General features: G+C 41.7%; 1 protein-coding gene and 1 long non-coding RNA gene across 7 annotated transcripts in view; one reads left to right on the top strand and one right to left on the bottom strand.

Annotated features, from left to right (window-relative positions):
• LOC140614787 (uncharacterized) overlaps window positions 1–18,850 on the bottom strand; it is a 43,259-nt gene extending 24,409 nt beyond the window's left edge. Inside the window, exons 1-5 of one of the 4 annotated variants that reach the window (XR_012015568.1) lie at window positions 17,965–18,491; window positions 17,552–17,776; window positions 11,956–12,088; window positions 10,958–11,171; window positions 2,132–2,189 (exon numbers count right to left, since the gene is read on the bottom strand). This is a non-coding gene — a long non-coding RNA (uncharacterized lncRNA). Of the gene's footprint in view, window positions 1–2,131; window positions 2,190–10,957; window positions 11,172–11,955; window positions 17,777–17,964 lie in introns of all 4 variants that reach the window. The other 3 variants (XR_012015565.1, XR_012015564.1, XR_012015569.1) reach the window with 3 other exon arrangements.
• Window positions 18,843–22,864, top strand: part of SCAMP1 (secretory carrier membrane protein 1) — a 120,960-nt gene continuing 116,938 nt past the window's right edge. Inside the window, exon 1 of one of the 3 annotated variants that reach the window (XM_072794028.1) lies at window positions 18,843–19,078. In XM_072794028.1, the coding sequence (XP_072650129.1) occupies window positions 19,022–19,078 (57 nt within the window). In that variant the 5' untranslated portion in view covers window positions 18,843–19,021. The remainder of the gene's footprint in view (window positions 19,079–22,864) is intronic. The other 2 variants (XM_072794045.1, XM_072794038.1) reach the window with 2 other exon arrangements.

Here is a 22,864-nt window from a genome sequence, read left to right as displayed (position 1 = left end):
TGCCATAGGAGTGAGCAGTTTCTGCTTCTTGGTCAGTGGAATTTGTCCTTGAACCTGGAACCTCTTTTCTTTATTTCTGGGTGTGGCTACTGTGCTGAACTTTTACAATCATTTTGTTGTAAACTGGGACCAGGCCATTGTCCTTTTTTTTTTTTTTTTTTTTTTAATTAAAAAAAAAATTTTTTTTTAATTTATGATAGTCACAGAGAGAGAGGGCGGGGGGGGGGGGGGCAGAGACATAGGCAGAGGGAGAAGCAGGCTCCATGCACCAGGAACCCGATGTGGGATTCAATCCCGGGTCTCCAGGATTGCACCCTGGGCCAAAGGCAGGCGCTAAACCGCTGCGCCACCCAGGGATCCCCAGGCCATTGTTCTTATAAAAACCCTGAACCAATACAAATGTATCTGACTGAAATATTTTTTTATCTGACTGAAATATTAAATTTTGTTTAGCAATCAAAATTGTGTTAAGTCTTTCTAACACAGTTAAGGAGAGAAATATTTCTACTAATTCAAAAATAATTGTTTTTACAAGCTGAGACTTTTTATTCAGGGGCTCCTCAGTAGAATGCAATGAGTGGCTCTAGGACCAATATCTAAATTTCCATTTTATATTTTTTCTTTTGTATGTTCCAATTCTTCTTTAATATTTTCAAGGCTTCAGTAAATTCTAACTGCTACAGTCCAGTGTTACCCATGCTCTGGGGGCTTAGGAATCGGCAGGCCTGTGTACATAGCTGAAACAAAGTAGTGTAGGAATGTAAATTTTCCCCACTCTGTTCTCTCCTGTGAGGTCAGGTTGGTGGTAGATGTCAGAAAATTGAATGGACATCCTGGCTGAGGAGAGAGTATTTGTCCCACGCCAAGAGCTGAGTGCAAGTAGACACTACTTCCAACATGATGCAGCTCTCCCACCAATATTCCAAAGAGAGGAAATTGGTTAGGTGATCAGACATATTCTGATATTTTATAGATGGAACAATCTGATAAATAGATATTTTTGTTATAGCATGTCAGTCACATAGAAAGAGTCATTGGTGCCAGCTAAGATAACCTGGCAATTAAATTGTGGTAGCTTGTGGTCCTTTATAACAAGCACAGAAAAATTCAGTTAAAGAAATAAATTACCCGTGGTTAATAATTAATTATAAAATAAAAGATTATTGGGCAACCTGGGTGGCTCTGGTTTAGCACCGCCTTTGGCCCAGGGCGTGATCCTGGAGACCTGGGATCGAGTCCCTTGTCGGGCTCCCTGCATGGAGCCTGCTTCTCCCTCTGCCTATGTCTCTGCTTCTCTCTTTGTCTCTCATGAATAAATAAATAAAATCTAAAAGGAAAAAAAATTATCTTCTTAAAAATGTCTAACATTGAGTGGAATATGATAAGAACAGAAAATTGAGTTTATACTAAAAGAAAATCAGATTCAAAGTAAATGCAGGCTTCCCATGTGATGTTTTCCCTATAATCTCTTTGATAAGATTGGAGGAACATGTTGACCATCAAGACATGGAGACAAAGGTTCATATGTTAAAAACTGATGTTGTTTGGCATCTCTTTGTTTACAGGCCAAAAGCACAAATTCCTCCTGTTTCCTGGGAAAAATCTGGAGCATTCAAGATTGTTAATCTCGAATTGTTAATCACAGTGTTTTCTGTGATTTTTAGTGGCATGTTAAGATTCCTATTATGCTGCTCCATAGTCCTAAACCCATGCTGAGGGGATTATTTGCTTACTACAATAGCACTGTGGGATACTTAGGTTGACTTACAAAGTACTGTAGTTCTTCAAAGGCACAAACATTCAAAACACCTAATTGGAGATGAGCAACAAAGAGGGAAGCACACACACCTATATATTTGCTTTCTGCATTGAATTTGTCACAAAAATTTTGCAGTTCATTGAAGTGGACTGATTCTATGTATATATAAAATATCTGCAGTGAAATTAGTCAAAGAAAGACAAACACTATAGAATTTCACTCATATGTGGAATTTAAGAAAAAAAAATTAAAAAAACAAAGAAGAAAAAGAGCCAAAAACCAGACTCTTAAAAACAGAACAAGAGTAGTTGAAGAGGGGAGGTGGATGGGTGGATGGGTGAAACAAGTGAAGGGGATCAAAAGTACACTTACCTTGATGAACACTGAGAAATGCACAGAATTGTTAAATCATCATATTGTACACCTGAAACTAATATAGCACTATGTTAATTATATTTGAACAAAAAAATCGGATATAGTGACGCCTGAGTGGCTCAGCAGTTGAGCATCTGCCTTGGGCTCAGGGCGTGACCCTGGAGTTCCCCGGATCGAGTCCCACATCGGGCTCCCTACATGGAGCCTGCTTCTCCCTCTGCCTGTGTCTCTGCCTCTCTCTCTCTGTCTTTCATGAATAAATAAATAAAATCTTAAAAAAAAAAATTCAGGCAGCCCCGGTGGCGCAGCGGTTTAGCGCCGCCTGCAGCCCAGGGCGTGATCCTGGAGACTCTGGATCGAATCCCACATTGGGCTCCCTGCATGGAGCCTGCTTCTATCTCTGCCTGTGTCTCTGCCCCTCTCTCTCTCTCTCTCTCTCTCTCTCTCTATGTCTATCATAAATAAATAAAAATAAATCTTTAAAAAAAAAGATTTTATTTATTTATTCATAGAGACACATACACAGAGAGAGAGAGAGAGGCACAGACACAGGCAGAGAGAGAAGCAGGCTCCAAGCAGGGAGCCCGACGTGGGACTCGATCCCGGGACTCCAGGATCGCGCCCTGGGCCAAAGGCAGGCGCGAAACCGCTGAGCCACCCAGGGATCCCCAATAAATAAAATCTTAAAAAAAAAAAAAAAAAAGAACTCTTGGTTCTTAAAAAAAAAAGAAAATTCAGATATAAAAAGAGTGAGAGAGAAATTAAGAAACTACCACTATTATTAGGCAGTAGTGCAGTTTTAGGTTGAAATTTGCCTGAAAATAGCCCATTCAAAAATACCAACAGTAACAAATTATATGTAAACACCAAAGGATAAAACAAGATAAAAGGTCTGCAAAATTTGACAATTATAGATTCTATTTTGTTTTGTTTTTGTTTTTTAATTTTTATTTATTTATGATAGTCACAGAGAGAGAGAGAGGCGCAGAGACACAGGCAGAGGGCTCCATGCACCGGGAGCCCGATGTGGGATTCGATCCCGGGTCTACCAGGATCACGCCCTGGGCTAAAGGTAGGCGCCAAACAGCTGCGCCACCCAGGGATCCCTAGATTCTATTTTGATTGGTAAATAATAATAATACAAGTTGTTTGGACACAATTATGAATTTTGCACGCATTACAACAAATTTTATGTGTACTTATGCTGTACAGATATTTTAATGAGTTAGAACAGGGGTTGGCAAACCATGGCCTGAAGACTCAATTTTACCATACCAGTTCATTTACATATTATCTCGGTGCTCAGAGTTAGTCAGACTGCAAAGTTTGAGGGCACCTTCCCCAAGACTGCTATCACTTCTGTACCACCTGTAAGTTAGGAAGATTCCCAGAACCACACTCAAGGTTGGTAATTCACTAGAGGGATTCACAGAACTCTCTGAAAGTTATACTCATGATTATGGTTATTATGGAGAAATGATACAGATCAAAATCAGCCAAAGGAAGAAACACACAGAACACAGGTAAAGTTCCAAAGGCAAACCTTTCGTCATCCTCTCCCATAGAGTAATGACCCATTTATCATTGAGAAGTGATGTTTGACAGTGTGTATAGATTATTACCAACCAGAGATCACCTGAGCTTTGGTGTCCAGAGTTTTATTGAAGTTTCATGCCTTAGGAATAACTGATTGATTTAATGAATGCCCAGAAAGTTGAACTCAATCTCCAGTGAACTGACACCATGTGACCCAAAGCCCCCACCCTAAATCCCATAGTTGGTCTTTTGGTATGGCCAGTCTGCACTATAAACCAAGATACTCCTATTATTTATGGCAGAGATCACCTGCCAGAAGCATTTTTGTACCTGTGGATCAAAAATAAGTCAGTTACAAAGTTAAAATATAATTAAAATCAGTGTCAATGTTTAGTCCTAAGACATTCATGAACAAATCATATACTGGGAAGAAAAAGGATAATATGTAGGGGATCTTCTTGCTAGGGTTGGATTTCAACATCTGAATCTTGTGTGCCTGGGCAGCTCAGTCAGTTAAGCATCTGCCTTCAGATCAGGTCATGATCCCAGGGTTCCGGGATCAAGTCCTGCATCCAGCTCCTCACTCAGGGGAGAGTCTGCTTCTCCCTCTGCCCTTCCTCCAGCATGTGTTCTCTCTTGCTCACTCTCTCTCACAAATAAATAAATAAATAAAATTTCTAGGAACAAAATTTTAAGAACTTTTGAATGTTGTTTTATTTGGGTGATTAAATTTTGGAGCCAGTGGTAAGGGGATTATTGTATTGTCAATAAATTTTTACTAATGGTCTCCTTTCCACAAGGTATCTGTTCTGCACACAGTCCTCCAATGTTTCACTTATCCAATCCAGACCACGAGAGAAAACAAAGGTGATTAATAAACAAAAGAACAGATTCCTTTGATTCGAAACAGTTTATTCTAGTCTGTAAAGTCAATTATCTTAATTCTAAGCCCCATAAAGATTTTGGGTTTTTTTTACACACATTATTTAAGTCAAGACTAAGCCATGTTCTTTCCTCTAAACTTATTTTTAAGTTGTGAAAGTAATGGATGGTCATTAAATAAATGGAAACTAAAGTAGAAAAAAAATAGTCCATTGCCTCATCTACCTTTGGATTAAAAAGTTAAAAAAGTTGTACTTTTTTTCTTAATATTTTATTCCATCTTTTTAAAAGTAATCTCTATGCCCATCATGGGGCTCAAACTAACAACCCTGAGATCAGGAGGTGTATACGCTACTGACAGAGCCAGCCAAGTATCCTTACGCCTCTATTCCTTATACTCTAGGTATCTTGCGTCTCCCCATTCATGTTATACTTATTATACATTTTAAAAAGATATTATTTAATGGTTATATAATAATCCTTGCATGGATTTAGATTGGATTGCTGATAACCATTTGACTTTTCTGTATTTTTCTCAATTAATGTTTGTGCTTCTTTGTTCGATAGGGTAAAGTACCAGAATATTATTCCAAAATCTTTTTCTCAAATTTATACAAGTTGACAGGGTATTCCAGAACCTTTCTTCTAACAGATGTCAGTGGCTTGTATCATAAAACACATGCATTTATATATGAATAAACCTTAATAATTTATTCATAAAAGTTTTTCTACTTATAATTTTCTTTACCTTGACAAATACTATGACATATTTAATACTATGTCTCATTTGTACGTTTGATGGAATTTCCAGAAACTTTGCACACGAGGAAGGAACAGAAATCAGTATTGTCTGGTAAGGATCAGTGAAATTTGTCTCAGTGTGGTTTGGCCTGAGATGTACAGTCACTGGTTAAAGAATCAGCCCTTTATGATTCTGCTGACCTAGAGCCATGAAGTGTGGTTTTAGCCTCAGCCCTGTCTCTTAGCTGGCACTGGCCTTGATGCTTCTAACCTCTCCCTTTAATGTAACTACTGTTCTGTGTCGGTTCCATCATGACCTCCCTGTTCTGCCCAGAGCCCAGAAGTATGTGATGTTGCCCCGCTGCTGCTCAGCCCAATCCCTTCTCTGTACTCTCCAAATATTGGCACAGTTGTTGGTTGTGAAGTGAGCTATTTCTTTCCTCACCTGAGGCAGAGCTATCTGTTCTCAATTCCTCGCTGTACTTCTAATGATAATAGCTCTTTATTTACTTTCCTCTCTATTGCAGCCTTCCTGTCCCTAGACGTTTGGCATGAGTTTCTGAGGGCTGGGCCAGAATGCAAACGAGTGATGCATTTTATGCTGTATTTAGAATTATCCTGTCTCTCACTCCTTAGCCCCTGTCCATAGAACAAGCCTGGGTTCTCTCATTTCCTCCTCTGGGGTTGAACTCTTTTCCCACCAACCACTTTGTTTGTGAGAGGATAAAGGAAGAGTTTTTGTTCCCCAGTGGCTTCAGGGCTTCAGGCCTAGACTTGGTTCTCAGCATCTCCCATTGTCCCTCCCATGATGTTTCTTGGTCCTATTACAGTTGTGCTCTGGTGAGTCTGTCAGCAGGCTACCCTGACATGTTTAGACCTGTCTGAGTTCTCAACATTTTAACCTGAGCTAATGCTCTGGGACCCTCACTCCATTGATTTAGAAATTATTGGACTTGATTATTTTTGTGTTGACATTAATTTTAAAAATTTCACATCACTAAATCTCCATTGACTTTATGTTTCAAATTCATTTGTGTACCAACCTACAATTTAATCAAGAAACTGGTCTGATATCCTTGTGAAAATGTGATTAATTTCTTCAGAATCTTGCCTGACAATGAAGATGTTTTCTATTCTTATTTTGCCATTACTGATCTTCTTGTGCTCTTTATGGTGAAAAGTGGGTGACAAAGCAGGCAAAGGGAAGGCAAATTGTTTTTCAATTTTGTTTTTTTATACAGAAATTTCATTGTTCTTAAAATATCTTTTTAGAAACTTTTACTATAGCTTTTATGTACTATGATAAAATATGGCATTATACGGCAAAAATTCAGACTATATTGTAAAAACGGCTATTAACAAAGCAAGTAATAAAAAGGCATTAGAAAACTGTTAGGTGAGTGCAAATCTGATGTGAAAGAAATTTCTTTGGCTTTAACTATACCCATCCATGAACTCACTCAGCTTCAGTGTTATGCCAGATGCTATGCTGGGTATCAAGGATGTGAAAATAACAAAGGTGTGGTGTGTCTAGTGGTATATATAATCTGGAGGAGGACAGAAATACTCCAAGAGGGGTGAGAGACGTCATTGGAGCTCAAGGTCACATTCCTTTGGTGACCTCTGACTTGAGCTCTGGTAGACAGTAACCATGTACATTCATGACTCCTTACTACTAATGTTCACTGAATTTCTGAGCTACTGCCTCAGGGATTGCCTCTGTGTATGTGTGTGTGTGTGTGTGTGTTTGTGTGTGTGTGTGTGTAATTAACATGCCCCGGAAGATACCTACCAATAAGGAAAAGGAGGTGGTAGATAAATGCCTCTGTCCTTCAAAGGACAATTATAAGGAACATTCTACATGGTTTCTCAGAGGATCCTCACTGGGAATAAGCCCCAGTTACTTACTGTTGTAAATTGCTTAATAATTCATTTATTGGAGGGATGCCTGAATGGCTTAGTCAGTTAAGTGTCCAACTCTTGGTTTTGGCTCAACTCTTGACCTTAGGGTCATGGATTGGACCCCACACTGGGCTCCACACTCAGCTCAGAGTCTGGTAAAGATTCTCCCTCTGCTCTTCCCCCAGCTTGTGCTCTCTTTCTCTCTCATATAAATAAATAAATAAGTAAATAAGTAAATAAATAAATAAAATCAATCTTTTAAAAAATTTACTCATTTATTGGATTTTCCTCTTTAGCGTTCTTGTTTTTCCCTCACTCTGGCTTCCTGGGAATGCCACTCAAACAACCTACTTATACCCAAGTTACTTGTCACTTTTCACCCAAACCGAGGTCCTGCTTTTGGCAGAACCGAGTTTTTGCATTACCAATATTACCAATTTTATATTTGCATTACAAATATAAAATAATATAAAAATATAAATAAATAAAAATATAAATATATAAATAGAGTTCTCCAGTTTTATAGAGGATGGATCAATTAATTCCTTGAGTAGGAGTCACCAGGAAAGGCTATATAGGTCAATTGCAGGAGCCACAAAAGGGGAGAAGTTTGAAACTGATAGTTGAAAGATAAAGCTCTCCAATTCCTTTAACTATTGCTCTATATGAGATATCTAGTCCTGGGATGATACAATGGGGGCTAAATTACATATCCCCTGTTATTTGAATTAGTCATATTTGCCTAAGACATTATAGGGTTTTGGGAGGAGTCAATAATGAGACAAATTGGAGCTAATGCCCTGTACTCAGGCTAAGCAGTTTTTATTTATTTTTATTTTTTTAATTTTTATTTATTTATGATAGTCACAGAGAGAGAGAGAGAGAGGCAGAGACACAGGCAGAGGGAGAAGCAGGCTCCATGCACCGGGAGCCTGACGTGGGATTCGATCCCGGGTCTCCAGGATCACGCCCTGGGCCAAAGGCAGGCGCTAAACCGCTGTGCCACCCAGGGATCCCCTAAGCAGTTTTTAGAGCCAAGAATATGAACAAATCTATGCTTTGACCTTTGAAACCATCTCTTGATTAGTGACAGTGGCTCAAGGTAGGAGAATGTCAAGATGGCCAGGCTTGGTCTAGGGATATTAGTGTGATTAAAGATAAAAGGACAGTTTGCTTGCAACACTGTGTGGTAGCTTTCTATGGCTTTGTAACCAAGCTCCTAGGGCGATGTGCCAGGTTCCACAAGACAGAGGCCGTGAAAATGTAAAGAGAGGGACAAAAGATAAAGTTGTGATTCATCAAAGCATTGTAAACAAACCTAAAATCATGAAAACCTCCCTGTGTAAGGCCCATCCCCCACCAGAACCCAGTGCCTTGGCTAAGATGTCTAAAGAGTAGATTAAAAAAAAAAAAAAAAAAACAGAGTAGATGTGAGCAGGACTATATTGGTGTTCATGGGAGGAAAAATTTCCCCCCTTTTGAGCAGGACTATACTGGTGTTCGTGGGAGGAAAAATTTTCCCCCTTAGCCTCACAGCCTAAGACCATGCTAAGAGACAGGCAGAAAATTCCTGAGGTGCAAATGGAGGGAAACCAACTGTGGCAGCTGCTCCAAGGACCGCTTCAATGAAGGGAGGTGATGTGATAGGGATGGGGGAATGGCGGGGGGGCGGGGGGAGAAGCTCTGGTTTTCAGACCCAGAGACCATGGATATAGTTATCCACATCCCTGTCAATATTTCTCCCCAGCCATCTGGTAGTTGGACATTGGGTTACAATGGCATCCTTAACGAACCAAGAAGATGATGCCACTTTTCTCTTTAAAAAAAAACAAAAACAAAGAAACAAAAACACCAAAACAAGACAAAACAAAACAAAACAACCCAACATAGAATTCTCTTCTTGTGCAATACAATAAAGCCTAATGTAGAATGCAAGGACAAACAATACGAAACTCCGGATATGAGACCTCCATTTCACATAATTCCTAAAATAACTGTTAGGTTCACTTCAACTGAGTTCTCATTTTCTCATTTGTGAAATGAAGATAATAATGTTTGCTTCCCAAAGGTACACTGTAAGGAGAAAGTGTATGTTGAGCCTGAAGCATTTCAGGGGCTGACACATGTCAGACATGCAAGAAATTTTAACTATCTTTACTCTCTTTTCCCTTTTTAGCTATTTTAAATAAAACTGATTTCTTTTTCAAATCCTCAGCATTAGAGAGGGAGAAAATTAAACTTTCTTTCTGTAAAAACCCACTAGTCAGATTTGGGGGTATTTCTTTTGGGAGATTAGAAAATGGGTTAGCTTGCTGTGATTATTTCCTCTCTTATAAGAGTTCCCTGAAGATTTACGCCTAATTTGCAGTTTAAGAATTGTAAATTGTGGGATCCCTGGGTGGCGCAGCGGTTTAGCGCCTGCCTTTGGCCCAGGGCGCGATCCTGGAGACCCGGGATCGAATCCCACGTCGGGCTCCCGGTGCATGGAGCCTGCTTCTCCCTCTGCCTATGTCTCTGCCCCTCTCTCTGAGAGAGTCTCTCTCTCTCTCTCTCTCTCTCTCTGTGACTATCATAAAAAAAAAAAAAAAAAATTAAAAAAAAAAAAAAGAATTGTAAATTGTCTTTCTTTGAAGACTTTTATGAAACTACACAGACATTAGGTAATATCAAGTATGATTATACAATTTATGGTTCATGAAAAAAGTCAAAATTAATTTTCTGAAAACGTATCTAGATAAAAATAACAGTAGTCCTCCTCCTGCTTCTCACATGTAGTGTCCAAACTAGTTACAGGACTGTAATACTTGTTTTACTACTACTATATCTATTACTATATATATATATATTACATATTACTATATATTATATATTTTACTATTACTGTATAATTACTGTAAGTATAATTTGCTATATACTCTGTCATATATAATACAGTGTGTATTATGTACTATATAATGTACTATATAATTTATATATTTTACTATGACACTATTTTACCTTATTTTCCTTTTTTATAATATTTTAAATATAATCACTGATAAATGCCTCAATATTTAGGTATAGTTATGTGTGTATGTATATAACATATGTATGTATAATAATGTCTTTTTGTCTTGCAAAATGAGGGTAATTTCACCATAATTTTTTTTTAAAGATTTATTCATGAGAGACACAGAGACACAGGGAGGAGGAGGAGGAACAGGCTCCATGCAGGGAGCCTGATGCGGGACTCAATCCCGGGACTCCGGGACCATGCCCTGAACCAATGGCAGACGCTCAACTGCTGAGCCACCCAGGCATCCCAATCATAATGTTCTTATGCAGACCATTCTAGCCAATAAAATGAACTCTACAGTTAGTTTTTTTTTTTAAGATTTTATTTATTAATTTATTTTAGAGAGAGAGGAGAGAGAATGAGAATGAGAGAAGGAGAATGTGAGGCAGGAAGGGGCAGAGGGAGAGGGAGAAGCAGGCTGTCCCCTAATGCTTAACCAACTGAGCCACCTAGGCATCCCTAGAGGTAGTTCTTGCATCTCATTGGCCTGTACCATTTACAAGGTTTCTATGATGTCACTGTTTGGAATTCAGAGTTTCAATCCAGAAGATTTTATCATTGTACTTGCACAAATCTGTTTATATTGACTACTAAAATGGTTGTTCTTAACCTTATATTTGGGCTTATTCTGAGCAAGGATGTTATGCGGGATTCTTTTTTATAATCTAAAAATGTTAACAATAAACAATCATTTCTTGAATACTTACCTTCTTTGAGCAGGATCTTGCGCAAGGCTCTGTGAGTAATATAAACAGGAAATTTCTCCGAGTTCAGAAGCTCACATCATGGAGAGATACATACATTCATTCGCTCCAAGTATCGAGAGCCACCATATATGCTGAACATGTGCTAATAATTTTATTCTCATAGGAGATGGTATATTATGAATTCTATAATAAAGACACTGAATTGTTTTGGATACTGTGGGACAGAAAAGACATCTTTGGATTAGGGATAGCCAGTAAGGATTTATTCAGGACATATTATTGGAAATTTGCCATGAAGGATCGATTGGACTTTTGTTAAGTGAAATCGAGTAGAGGAAGGACATTCTTGGTAGCCACGACTATGTATACATGTATATAGTTGTGGCTGAGTGGAGACTCAAAATACACGTTTGTGATGTTTATTGTATTCCACTGCTATAGAATACTTTCATCTAGTGAATCATAGAAGAATGCCACTATGATGTCATTGTCTAAAGGATACTCAGACCATGCAGCTTCTTCAACAGCATATAATATGGGAAGAGGTAATTCTGTGACATTTGGTTAGGCTAGGGTTAGCTTAGGTGGTGAGCTGGCTGGGGAGCGGTGGTGGGAGTCTACTAGGGGTCTCATTGAGGTATAATCACAGTCTGAGCTGGGCCGTGGCTCCTTTTTAGAGACAGGGGAGAATTATTTCCTTGCTCATTTAGGTTGTTGGCAGAATTCTGTTCCTCACGATTTTAAGACTGATGTTTCCATTTTCTTTTTTTTTTTTTTTTTTTTTTTTTTTTTTTTTTGTTTCCATTTTCTTGCTGGCTGTTAGCTGAAGGCTGTTCCACTTCTAGAGGCACACATAGGCCGTGGCTCATGTTCCCTTTCCTTCATCTTCGAAACCAGCAAGCCTTCTGCCCTTCCCTTCCACTTTTAAGGACTCCTTGATCCCACTTGGTCCCTCTGGAAAATCCAGGATACTCTCTCCATCTCAATTTTAGTCATACCTGCAAAGTCCCTTTTTGCCACGTAAGATGACATATTCTGAGGCTTCAGGGGCTAGAGTGTAGACATCTTTGGGGGACCTTTATTTGGCCAAACCACAGTGCTTTTGTCTCCTACGTCCTGGAAATGGAGCCACTGGCAAAACAGAAGGCCACATATACTTCTGTTGGGGTGTTGTGGGGATTAGTAGCAGCAGCAGCAAAGCTTGAGACAGGGTCCACTGTGACAGATGATGAATTTCTACCTTAACCCATTAGTGAACCCCTAGTCCAATGAACTTTTTGAGGTAAGAAATGTAAATTTCTATCTTGACATTTTCTCAACGTTTACTGGCTACATGTTAGCCAATGTTGAAAACATGGACTTCAGCCTACAACCACTGCCCAAAAGATTCTCAAATTTACTTTGTTAGACTTACGGAGAAGAAGCATGATAATACTGTGAGGCATACCGTAAGGCAGGGAAACCAGAGTGAGGGGGAAGAGACATGGTCACGGGTTAATAAAATGTTAGAGCTGTCCAAAGGACCCAAAATATCATTTAGTTATGTTCTACGCCTTTTAGGAAGTTTCTTGAGAACAGTCTCTACATTTTTATCTCATTCACTGCTTTACCTTCAACATCCAAAACACTGTTTATCAGTTAGTAGATGCTCCATAAATACTTATTGAATGACTAGTGTGAAAATTCAGATCAGAGAGTGCAATTGATTTGATAAAAGTCACACAACTGGTTTATGGCAGAGCTGCATTTAGGAACTAGTTTTGATTCTTCATTCTTTGTTCTATCAAATTTAGGAGGCAGCCCCTGGAAAATAGCACCCAACAAATGGCATCCAAACATTCCCATATGTTGACTTTCTATCTTCCACATAGCATTTTTTTCTTTTATGAAATATTACTAACCAAATCTCTCAATTTAATGTCTGAAATGTGAGTCAAGAGAATGGAATTCTGTTCCTAGTTCCTCTATTCACTCCCTTTGCCACTTAACCTGAAGCAAATTATTTAACCTGTCCAAAGTCAGTTTCTTCTTCTGTAATGAAACAGCTAACTTCCTTTCATTTCTCATGTCCTAGGAGTCTAGATTTCATGAAAGCTAATCAGTAAGCTCACCCATGGACCTTATGTGTGAACAACCTTCTACCAGTGTTCTCGAAATGTTGTCAGCATATCACTTCTATCAGAATCACTTGGAGTCCTTTAAATATGCTGATCTCCAGAAGAAGAGAATTAATAAAGATTCGAGCAGAACTCAATGAAATAGAGACCAGAAGAACTGTCTTCGGAACAGATCAACAAAACCAGGAGTTGGTTCTTTGAAAGAATTAATAAGATAGATAAACCATTAGCCAGCCTTATTAAAAAGAAGAGAGAAAAGACTTAATAAAATCATGAATGAGAAAGGAGAGATCACTACCAATACCAAGAAAATACAAACGATTTAAAAAACATATTATGAGCAGCTATACACCAATAAATTAGGCAATCTAGAAGAAATGGACGCATTTCTGGAAAACCACAAACTACCAAAACTGGAACAGGAAGAAATAGAAAACTTGAACAGGACGATAACCAGGGAGGACATTGAAGCAGTCATCAAAAATCTCCCAAGACACAAAAGTCCAGGGCCAGATGGTTTCCCTGGGGAAGTCTATCAAACGTTTAAAGAAGAAACCATACCTATTCTACTAAAGCTGTTTGGAAAGATAGAAAGAGATGGGGTACTTCCAAACTCGTTCTATGAGGCCAGCAACACCTTAATTCCAAAACCAGACAAAGACCACACCAAAAAGGAGAATTATAGACCAATATCCCTGATGGACACAGATGCAAAAATTCTCAACAAGATACTAACCAACAGGATCCAACAGTACATTAAGAAGATTATTCACCATGACCAAGTGGGATTTATCCCCAGGATGCAAAGCTGGTTCAACACTCGTAAAGCAATCAATGTGATTGATCATATCAACAAGAGAAAAAACAAGAACCATATGATCCTCTCAATAGATGCAGAGAAAGCATTTGACAAAATACAGCATCCATTCCTGATCAAAACTCTTCAGAGTGTAGGGATAGAGGGAACATTCCTCAGTATCTTAAAAGCCATCTACGAAAAGCCTACAGCCAATATCATTCTCAATGGGGAAACAGTGAGAGCCTCTCCCCTAAGATCAGGAACATAACAGGGATGTCCACTCTCACCACTGCTATTCAACATAATACTAGAAGTCCTAGCCTCAGCAATCACACAACAAAAAGAAATAAAAGGCATTCCAATTGGCAAAGAAGTCAAACTCCCCCTCTTCACCGATGACATGATACTGTACCTAAAAAACCCAAAAGATTCCACCCCAGGATGGCTAGAACTCAGACAGCAATTTGGCAGTGTGGCAGGATACAAAATCAATGCCCAGAAGTCAGTGGCATTTGTATACACTAACAATGAGACTGAAGAAAGAGAAATTAAGAAGTCAATCCCATTTACAATTGCACCCAAGAGCATAAGATACCTAGGAATAAACCTAACCAAAGAGATAAAGGATCTATACCCTAAAAACTACAGAAAACTTCTGGAAGAAATAGAGGAAGACACAAAGAGATGGAAAAATATTCCATGCTCATGGATTGGAAGAGTTAATATTGTGAAAATGTCAATGCTTACCCAGGGCTATTTACACATTTAATGCAATCCCTATCAAAATACCATGGACTTTCTTCAGAGAGTTGGAACAAATCATCTTAAGATTTGTGTGGAACCAGAAAAGACCCCGAATAGCCAGGGGAATATTAATAAAGAAAACCATAGCTGGGGGCATCACAATGCCAGATTTCAGGTTGTACTACAAAGCTGTGGTCATCAAGACAGTGTGGTACTGGCACAAAAACAGACACATAGATCCATGGAACAGAATAGAGAAACCAGAAATGGACCCTCAACTCTATGGTCAACTAATATTCGACAAAGCAGGAAAGACTATCTACTGGAAAAAGGTCAGTCTCTTCAATAAATGGTGCTGGGAAAATTGGACCGCCACATGCAGAAGAATGAAACTAGACCATTCTCTTACACCACACACAAAGATAAACTCAAAATGGATGAAAGTTCTAAATGTGAGACAAGAATCCATCAAAATCCTAGAGGAGAAGACAGGCAACACCCTTTTTGACCTTGGCCACAGCAACTTCTTGCAAGATACATCTAGGAAGGCAAGGGAAACAAAAGCAAAAATGAATTATTGAGACTTCATCAAGATCAAAAGCTTCTGCACAGCAAAAGAAACAGTCAACAAACCTAAAAGACAACCTACAGAATGGGAGAAGATACTTGCAAATGATCTATCAGATAAAGGACTAGTATCCAAGATCTATAAAGAACTTATTAAACTCAACAGCAAAGAAACAAACAATCCAATCATGACATGGGCAGAAGACATGAACAGAAATCTCACAGAGGAAGACATAGACATGGCCAACAAGCACATGAGAAAATGCTCTGCATCACTGGCCATCAGGGAAACACAAATCAAAACCACAATGAGATCCCACCTCACACCAGTGAGAATGGGGAAAATTAACAAGGCAGGAAACAACAAATGTTAGAGAGGATGTGGAGAAAGGGGAACCCTCTTGCACTGTTGGTGGGAATGTGAACTGGTGCAGCCACTCTGGAAAACTGTGTGGAGGTTCCTCAAAGAGTTAAAAATAGAACTGTCCTACGACCCAGCAATTGCACTGCTGGGGATTTACCCCAAAGATACAGATGTAGTGAAATGGGGGGACACCTGCCCGATGTTTCTAGCAGCAATGTCCACAATAGCCAAACTGTGGAAGGAGCCTCGGTGTTCATTGAAAGATGATTGGATAAAGTAGATGTGGTCTATGTATACAATGGAATATTCCTCAGCCATCAGAAATGAAAAATACCCACCATTCCCTTTGACGTGAATGGAACTGGAGGGTATTATGCTGAGTGAAATAAGTCAATCAGAGAAGGACAAACATTATATGGTCTCATTCATTTGGGGAATATAAAAAATAGTGAAAGGGAATAAAGGGGAAAGGAGTAAAATTGAGTGGGAAATATTAGAAATGGAGACAGAACATGAGAGACTCCTAACTCTGGGAAAGGAACAATGGGTGGTAGAAAGGGAGTTGGGTGGGGGGTGGGGGTGACTGGGTGACGGGGCACTGAGGGGGGCACTTGATGGGATGAGCACTGGGTATTATTTTATATGTTGGCAAATTGAACACCAATAAAAAATAAATGAAATTAAAAAAAGGAAAAAAATAAATATGCTGATCTCGCAACTGTTAAAAGAGAATAAATTAGACACAGGCCATGCTTCCCGACTCTTTTCACCTCTATAGTTAGGTACACATAAAAGGTGAAAATATTGGGACCCCTGGTTGGCTTAGTCAGAAGAGCATGTGTAAGTTCAAGCCCTACATTGCAGGCAGAAATTACATAAATATACACAAAAACTTTAAAAAGTGGTAATTTTTATGTGGTATATTGGGTCAGAAAGCTTATACGGTCTCTTTGCTAACACACATTTCACTAAGAAACTGCCAGTAGTATCATTGAACAAGAAAAACAAGTTGCAGGACAATATGTATTATATCTATTTTCAAGTCAATGCCAAAACTCTGTATATGTAATATGTCTACATGAACATGTATTATGTATTTATTTATTATGTATTTGTGCATGATTGTATATTATGTGCACGTAGATGTACAGTGTTATGAGCATTTTGAAAGGATAATACTAGGTTGTTAAAGTAGAGGAAGAGAGAAAGGAAAGCAAAGAATAAAGAGATAAAAAGTGAGAACATTAGTATATGCTGTGAATCCATGTATGGACTTATGTAATGTATTTGTATATAAAGACATTTAAAAAATTAAAAATGCAGATCCAGGGCCCCTACTTTAGATTCTTTTAAGCAGAATTTAAAAGATAGGAGGGACACCTGGGTGGCTCAGCGGTTGAACGTCTGCCTTCGGATCAGGGCATGATCCCGAGATCCGGGATCAAGTCCCACATCAGGCTCCTTTCATGGAGCCTGCTTCTCCCTCTGCCTGTGTCTCTGTCTCTCTCTCATTGTCTCTCATGAATAAATAAAATCTTAAAAAAAAAAAAAAAGGAGATGTACAGAGGTGAGCGTCTGCATCATTAACAAGTATTCCAAAGGATTCTGTAACAGTAAAGTCAGTAAGACTTTAGGCGCTAATATCATTAGCTGTAAACACAGTGTATTGGAAATTTCCATCCTGCAATGCAGGCTAAGCTAGTACTCATTGTCTTGGAACATAGTAGATGCATAATAAATAGCTTCTGATTATATGAGTCATTTGGAGGACAGGTGGAGGGATGGAGGGCCAAAGTGGCTGGAGAAGCAGATCAGGTGGGCAAGGTCAAGCTCAGGAGAGATGAGGACAAAAGTATCTAACAACAATGCGCTGGGCCCCCTTGCCATTTTCAGACATTCAACCCATATTTGTTAGGCACCGAGTACACGCAGGACACTTTTCTATATCTTACATAATTCGTAAATAACCCTTTAGAGATTCAAAGATAGGAAGTGAGTAGTACCAGTATCAGAAGTGGGATTTGAACCCAACACATATTTTGAGCATGAACGTAATGAACCAGGCACCAGGCAGCAGCGGAGGATAGGGTGGTGAGTACATAGTTAGCTCTTCTCCACGTCTAGAATCTTGAGGCTGTGCCATCATCATTTCTGTCATCACTTATTCCTTGACCCTCCTAGTCAGCTGCCTAGAAGCAGCTTCTTTGTCCTATATTTCAACTTGGATCCTGCCAAAGAGAGATTATAGTTAATGTATTGCTTTTTTTTTTGGGGGGGGGTGTCCATCAACCCTAGAGCTAGTGCTTTCACAGGGGGCAAGGAGCATCACTGCCGGTGACTTTGCATTGTGCAAGGATCCCCCACCCCCTCAGGCGAAGCAGATTAATTCTAGTTTTTACGATTCTTAGGCACCTACCAGGTGAGAATAATTCTGGCTCTCCAGCGCTTCCTCTGCTAAGTGCTTTCCGGTTAGAGCAGACAGATTAAAGTGGGGATAGAGGTGCCCTCCGGTTAAGTGCAGGAGCAGGACAACAGCTGGTACAAAATTCTTTACGCGTACCCATTTTCCAGTGACCTCATCCCTGGTGTTGGGGACCGTTAGGAAAAAAAATCAGGGGTGTGTATTTTGCACCCAAATGTCTTAAAGTTAAAAAAAGAAGCATCCTTTTGTCATCCACTAGCCACCAACAGTAACTTAGGGCCTTAACTTCTGGATTCGTGTCACCCTCACCCAGCCCCATTCATTTGCCGAGAAGTAGCCATTTTGCAGGTTCCGGAGAATGGGAGCAGGGCCGGACCCCCAGCGGGCCGTCCGCTCGCTCCCGAAGCTCGGCGGAGCCGGCCCGGGTCGGTACCGCGAGGCCGGCCTCCGTGATTTGTCAGCAGCCGCGCGTCCCGGGACCGGAAGACGAGGGGCTGCGGGGGCAGGTGGGGCGGGTGGGGCGCGTGCGCCGCGCTCGGCGGCGAGGTCGGGGCCCGGAGCGCGGCTGAGTCGCCGCCCCCTGCCCAGGTGCGCAGCCTGCGCGTCCGGCCGCCTGCCGGGCCTGGGAGGCGGGGTCCGCGCGCGTCCTCCCCGCTCACAGGTGCCCCCCCCCCCGTCACGTTGGACCTCAGGGAGCCAGCGTGCAGCGGCTGGCGGTGGGATGGAGTCCAGCCGCACGCGGGGGCTCAGCCCGGCCCGCCGCTCCCGGCTCCCTCCGCCCCTGGTCCCTGCGGTCGAAGCCAAAGCCCGGAACGTGGATCCCGGCCCGGAAGAGCGCGACCGCGGACGGGAGCGGCGCCGCCGGCCGGGAGCCCGTGGCACCGGGCATGCTCAGTGGCGCGGCCGGCTGGGTGGCCCCGAGAGCTGCACCCGGATCTGCTCGGCGGCGGCGGCGGCGGCGGCGGCGACGTGAGCGCGCAGGGGGGCGGCGGCCTCGCCTCGTCTCCCGGTCTGCGCCTGGGTCCGGTGGCTGACGCCGAGCGCGAGCGTGATGTCGGATTTCGACAGTAACCCGTTTGCGGACCCGGATCTCAACAACCCTTTCAAGGTGAGCGTGCGGGCCCCGCGGGCCCCGCGGCCGCGACGCGTCGTTGTCCGGGAGAACGGCAAGTTCCGCGGCGCCCCTCAGCCGCCCGGGCCGGGCCGGGGCCGCCGCAGCCGCCTCGGGTCGCGCCCGGGCCTCGCGCCGCCCGGCTCGGGGGCGGCGGCCGGGGCCCTGCGCTCGCTCCCCCGCCGCGCCCGCGCCCCCTTCCCGCCCGGCCGGGTCGTGCCCTCGCCCGAGTCTCGGCGGCGAGGCGAGCGGCGCCCGGGCAGGCGGAGCCGTCCCCCGACGGGCAGGGGCGGCGGCGGCCGGGCGTGCGTGAGGTGACGGCAGGCCGGCCAGGGCACCCACTACCCTGCAGTTAAAAAAAAAAAAAAAAAAAAAAAAAAAAAAAAAAAAAAAGGTTATGTTTTTATTTTTTAAACTTGTGTTGCGCCCACATGCCACCAGCGGCGCTGCTCTCCCCCCTCGCCCGCCTGGCCGAGGCGTGAGGGGCCCGGTAGCCAGGCAGAAGTCAAATATAAACACACCTGGACACAAAGGTGCACGTGGACGGCCGCCTTCCCACCGGAGGGCTCCGAGGACGGTGACCGGCGGGGGGGCGCCCGCGCCCGCGCCCGCGGCGGTTCCCGCAGAGCTGTCCTCCTCCGTGGGCGCCTGTCACCCGCTTGGTGGGGGCCGGCGGCGGCGGCGGCGGGGGCGGGGGGCGGCGAGGCAGGTGAAGGCGCGCGTGACCTGTGCTGCCACCAGCGCGCAGCGTCTCCGGGAAGAGTGACGGTGCAGGCGTCTTGGTGAGCTCAGCCGCTTCCACGTGTGATTTGTTGCCAACTGTTGGGTGAAGTGTATTAATTTTTTCCTGGATACGTGCAATAGTAGCTTTCATGTGTAGTCACGCAAAATGAAAGACTTAACTTTATCTTGTGGTTACACACGTGTCACCTCTGAGTTTACGTCTCATTACTCCTGGTTTTGTCTCTTATTAAGAATCCGGGCAGGGGGTGGCCCCTGGTTGGCTCAGTCCATCCGTGGAGCGTGCTACTCCTGATCTCGCTGTTGTGAGGTCAAGCCCCATGTTGGGCGTAGAAATTACTTAAAAAAAAAAAAAAAAAAAAAAAAAAAGATCCTAGAAGGGGAAAATATCCTTTTTTTTTTTTTTTATTATTGGCCTTTTAATTTCGTTAAGGATTATTATAATTAAATGATCCTGGTTTTCGACAACTTGATACCCTGTGTGGGAATGTAGAAGGGACTCAGTCTGCTATTTCTTTGCTAACTAGTGTCCTTTAAGAAAACTCTGTAACCAGCCCGGAACTTACAGGCTTTTAGAGGCCGTATGATTGCACGTTAAGGAGCATGCCTTCCTCACTCCCGCATGCACTTAGTAGTTGGTATTCCATCATTCCATGTTGTGGAAAATCAGATTATTCTTAAATCATACAGACATTCTGAACACACATTTCATGACTTGCCAAATAGGTATTACTTTTAAAATATTTTGAAGGCATGACAGTATGAACCTGTTAGCTTTTCCTAATTCAGGTAATTCATTGGTGTCATTTATTCAGCGTATGACAATTGGCCTGTTTTCTAGTTGGTCATTCCATTTTGTGGCTCATTTTACATAGCCGATTCTCTTAAGGCAAGACGTTGTTTTCTTCTTAACCTAGACTGCTCTTTTGTGACATCTGATGTTGCCATGACAGTTTGATTTTTCTGCCATATGTATGGTGGTTGTAGTAATTCTAAACCCAAAACTGGTTTTATTTTTTGAATTTTTTCCCAAAAGTAGTTTTAATTAAAGACTTACTCATTTTTAGAAAGAGATGGAGCATGTACGAGTGGGGAGGGAGATGGAGAATCTTAAGCAGGCTTCAAACTCAGTAGAGCCTGTTGTGAGGTTCATTCCCACTACGCTGACATCGTGACCTGAACCAAAATCAAGACTTGAACACCTAACCATCTGAGTCACCAAGGAGCCCCTCCAGAAGTAGTTTTGTTTTATTATTTATTTTTTAAGATTTTTAAATTTATTCATGAGAGACACAGAGAGAGAAGCAGAGACACAGGCAGAGGAGAAGCAGGCTCCATGCAGGCAGCCTGATGTGGGACTCCATCACAGATCCGGGGATCACGCCCTGAACCAAAGGCAGACTCTCAACCACTGAGCCACCCACGTGTCCCCAGAAGTAGTTTTTTTTTTTATTTTTTTTTATTTTTTTTTTAAATTTATTTATGATAGTCACAGAGAGAGAGAGAGAGAGAGAGAGAGGCAGAGACACAGGCAGAGGGCGAAGCAGGCTCCATGCACCGGGAGCCAGATGTGGGATTCGATCCCGGGTCTCCAGGATCACGCCCTGGGCCAAAGGCAGGCACTAAACCGCTGCGCCACCCAGGGATCCCCCCAGAAGTAGTTTTAAATACTCAATCATTGTGGCATAAAATTATAAAACTTTTTTGTTGCTTATAAGTGGATGTACCCAGAGAGCGATGATTATTCAAGTCCACAAAATGTTTCAAGGGATGGATAATTTAGGCCTAAAGAACATTTGGCTGTACACATGTTCCTGTTTATGGCCTTACTCTGTTTTTGGTGACTGTCACAGCACTGCATGTGTGACCCTTTATCTTTCCATTTGTGTCCACCTGCCTTGCTTCCTAAAGTGAAGCTTTATTGCTATTCTTTTTTCAGTTTCCTTTTATGTGTGATTTTTGAAATAGCATTTCTGGTCCTCTCTACTTACATACAGAAGTTCTTGGATTTATCTTTTTGATAACTTGTGATCATCTTTTTTTTCAGATGTTTTAATTTTCAGTATTGAAAAATTTCATATTTTCAAAACATGTTATTTCACATTTGGCAACCATCCTAATATCTTCTTGGTTAAAAGCTATTTGATTTTTAGGGCACTTAGGTGACTCAGTCACTTAAGCGTCTGAGTCTTGACTTCCACTCAGGTCATGATCTCAGAGTGGTGGGATTGAGCCCCACGTCAGGCTCACACTCAGTGTGGAGCCTGCTTAAGATTTTCTCTTCCCCTCTTCCCTTGTCCCTCCAGCTCTCCTCTCTCTCACTCTCTAAAAAAACAAAAGCAGCAACAACAAACCTATTTGACTTTTTAAAGTTTATTTAAATTCCAGCTAACATAGAGTGTCAAATTAGTTTCATTAGTACAATTTTGTGATTCATTACTTAAGTACAACACCCCAAGTGTCCTCCTTAATACCCATCTGCCATTTAACCCATCCCCTTGCCCACCTACCCTCCAGCAACCCTCAGTTTATTCTCTGTAGTTAAGATTCTGTTTTGTGGTTTGCCTGTCTCTTTTTTCCCCCCATGGTAATGTTTCATTTCTTCAATTCCACATATGAGTGAAATCATATAGTATTTGTATTTCTCTGACTGACTTGTTTTGCTTAGCATAATACATTCTAGCTCCATCTATGTTGTTGCAAATGGCAAGATCTCATTTTTTTGATGGCTGAGTAATATTCCATTGTATATATGCACCCCATCTTCTTTATCCATTAATCAGTCAGTGAACATTTGGGCACTTCCTTTCTCTTGGCTGTTGTTGAAAATGCTGATATAAACATTGGCATGCATATGTTCCTTGCAATCAATATTTTTGGATCCTTTATATAAATAGTAGTGTAATTGCTTGGTTATAGGGTAGTTCTATTTTTAACTTTTTTTTTTTTTTTAAGATTTATTTATTTATTCTTGAGAGACACACAGAGAAAAGCAGAGACATAGAGGGAGAAACAGGCTCCCTGCAGGGAGACTGATGCAGG

The sequence above is a fragment of the Canis lupus genome, chromosome 2 (genome assembly GCF_048164855.1).
Source record: "Canis lupus baileyi chromosome 2, mCanLup2.hap1, whole genome shotgun sequence".
Classification (NCBI taxonomy): domain Eukaryota; kingdom Metazoa; phylum Chordata; class Mammalia; order Carnivora; family Canidae; genus Canis; species Canis lupus.
The sequence above is the reverse complement of the archived record's forward strand: the minus strand, read 5'-3'. Positions and strand labels throughout refer to the sequence as shown.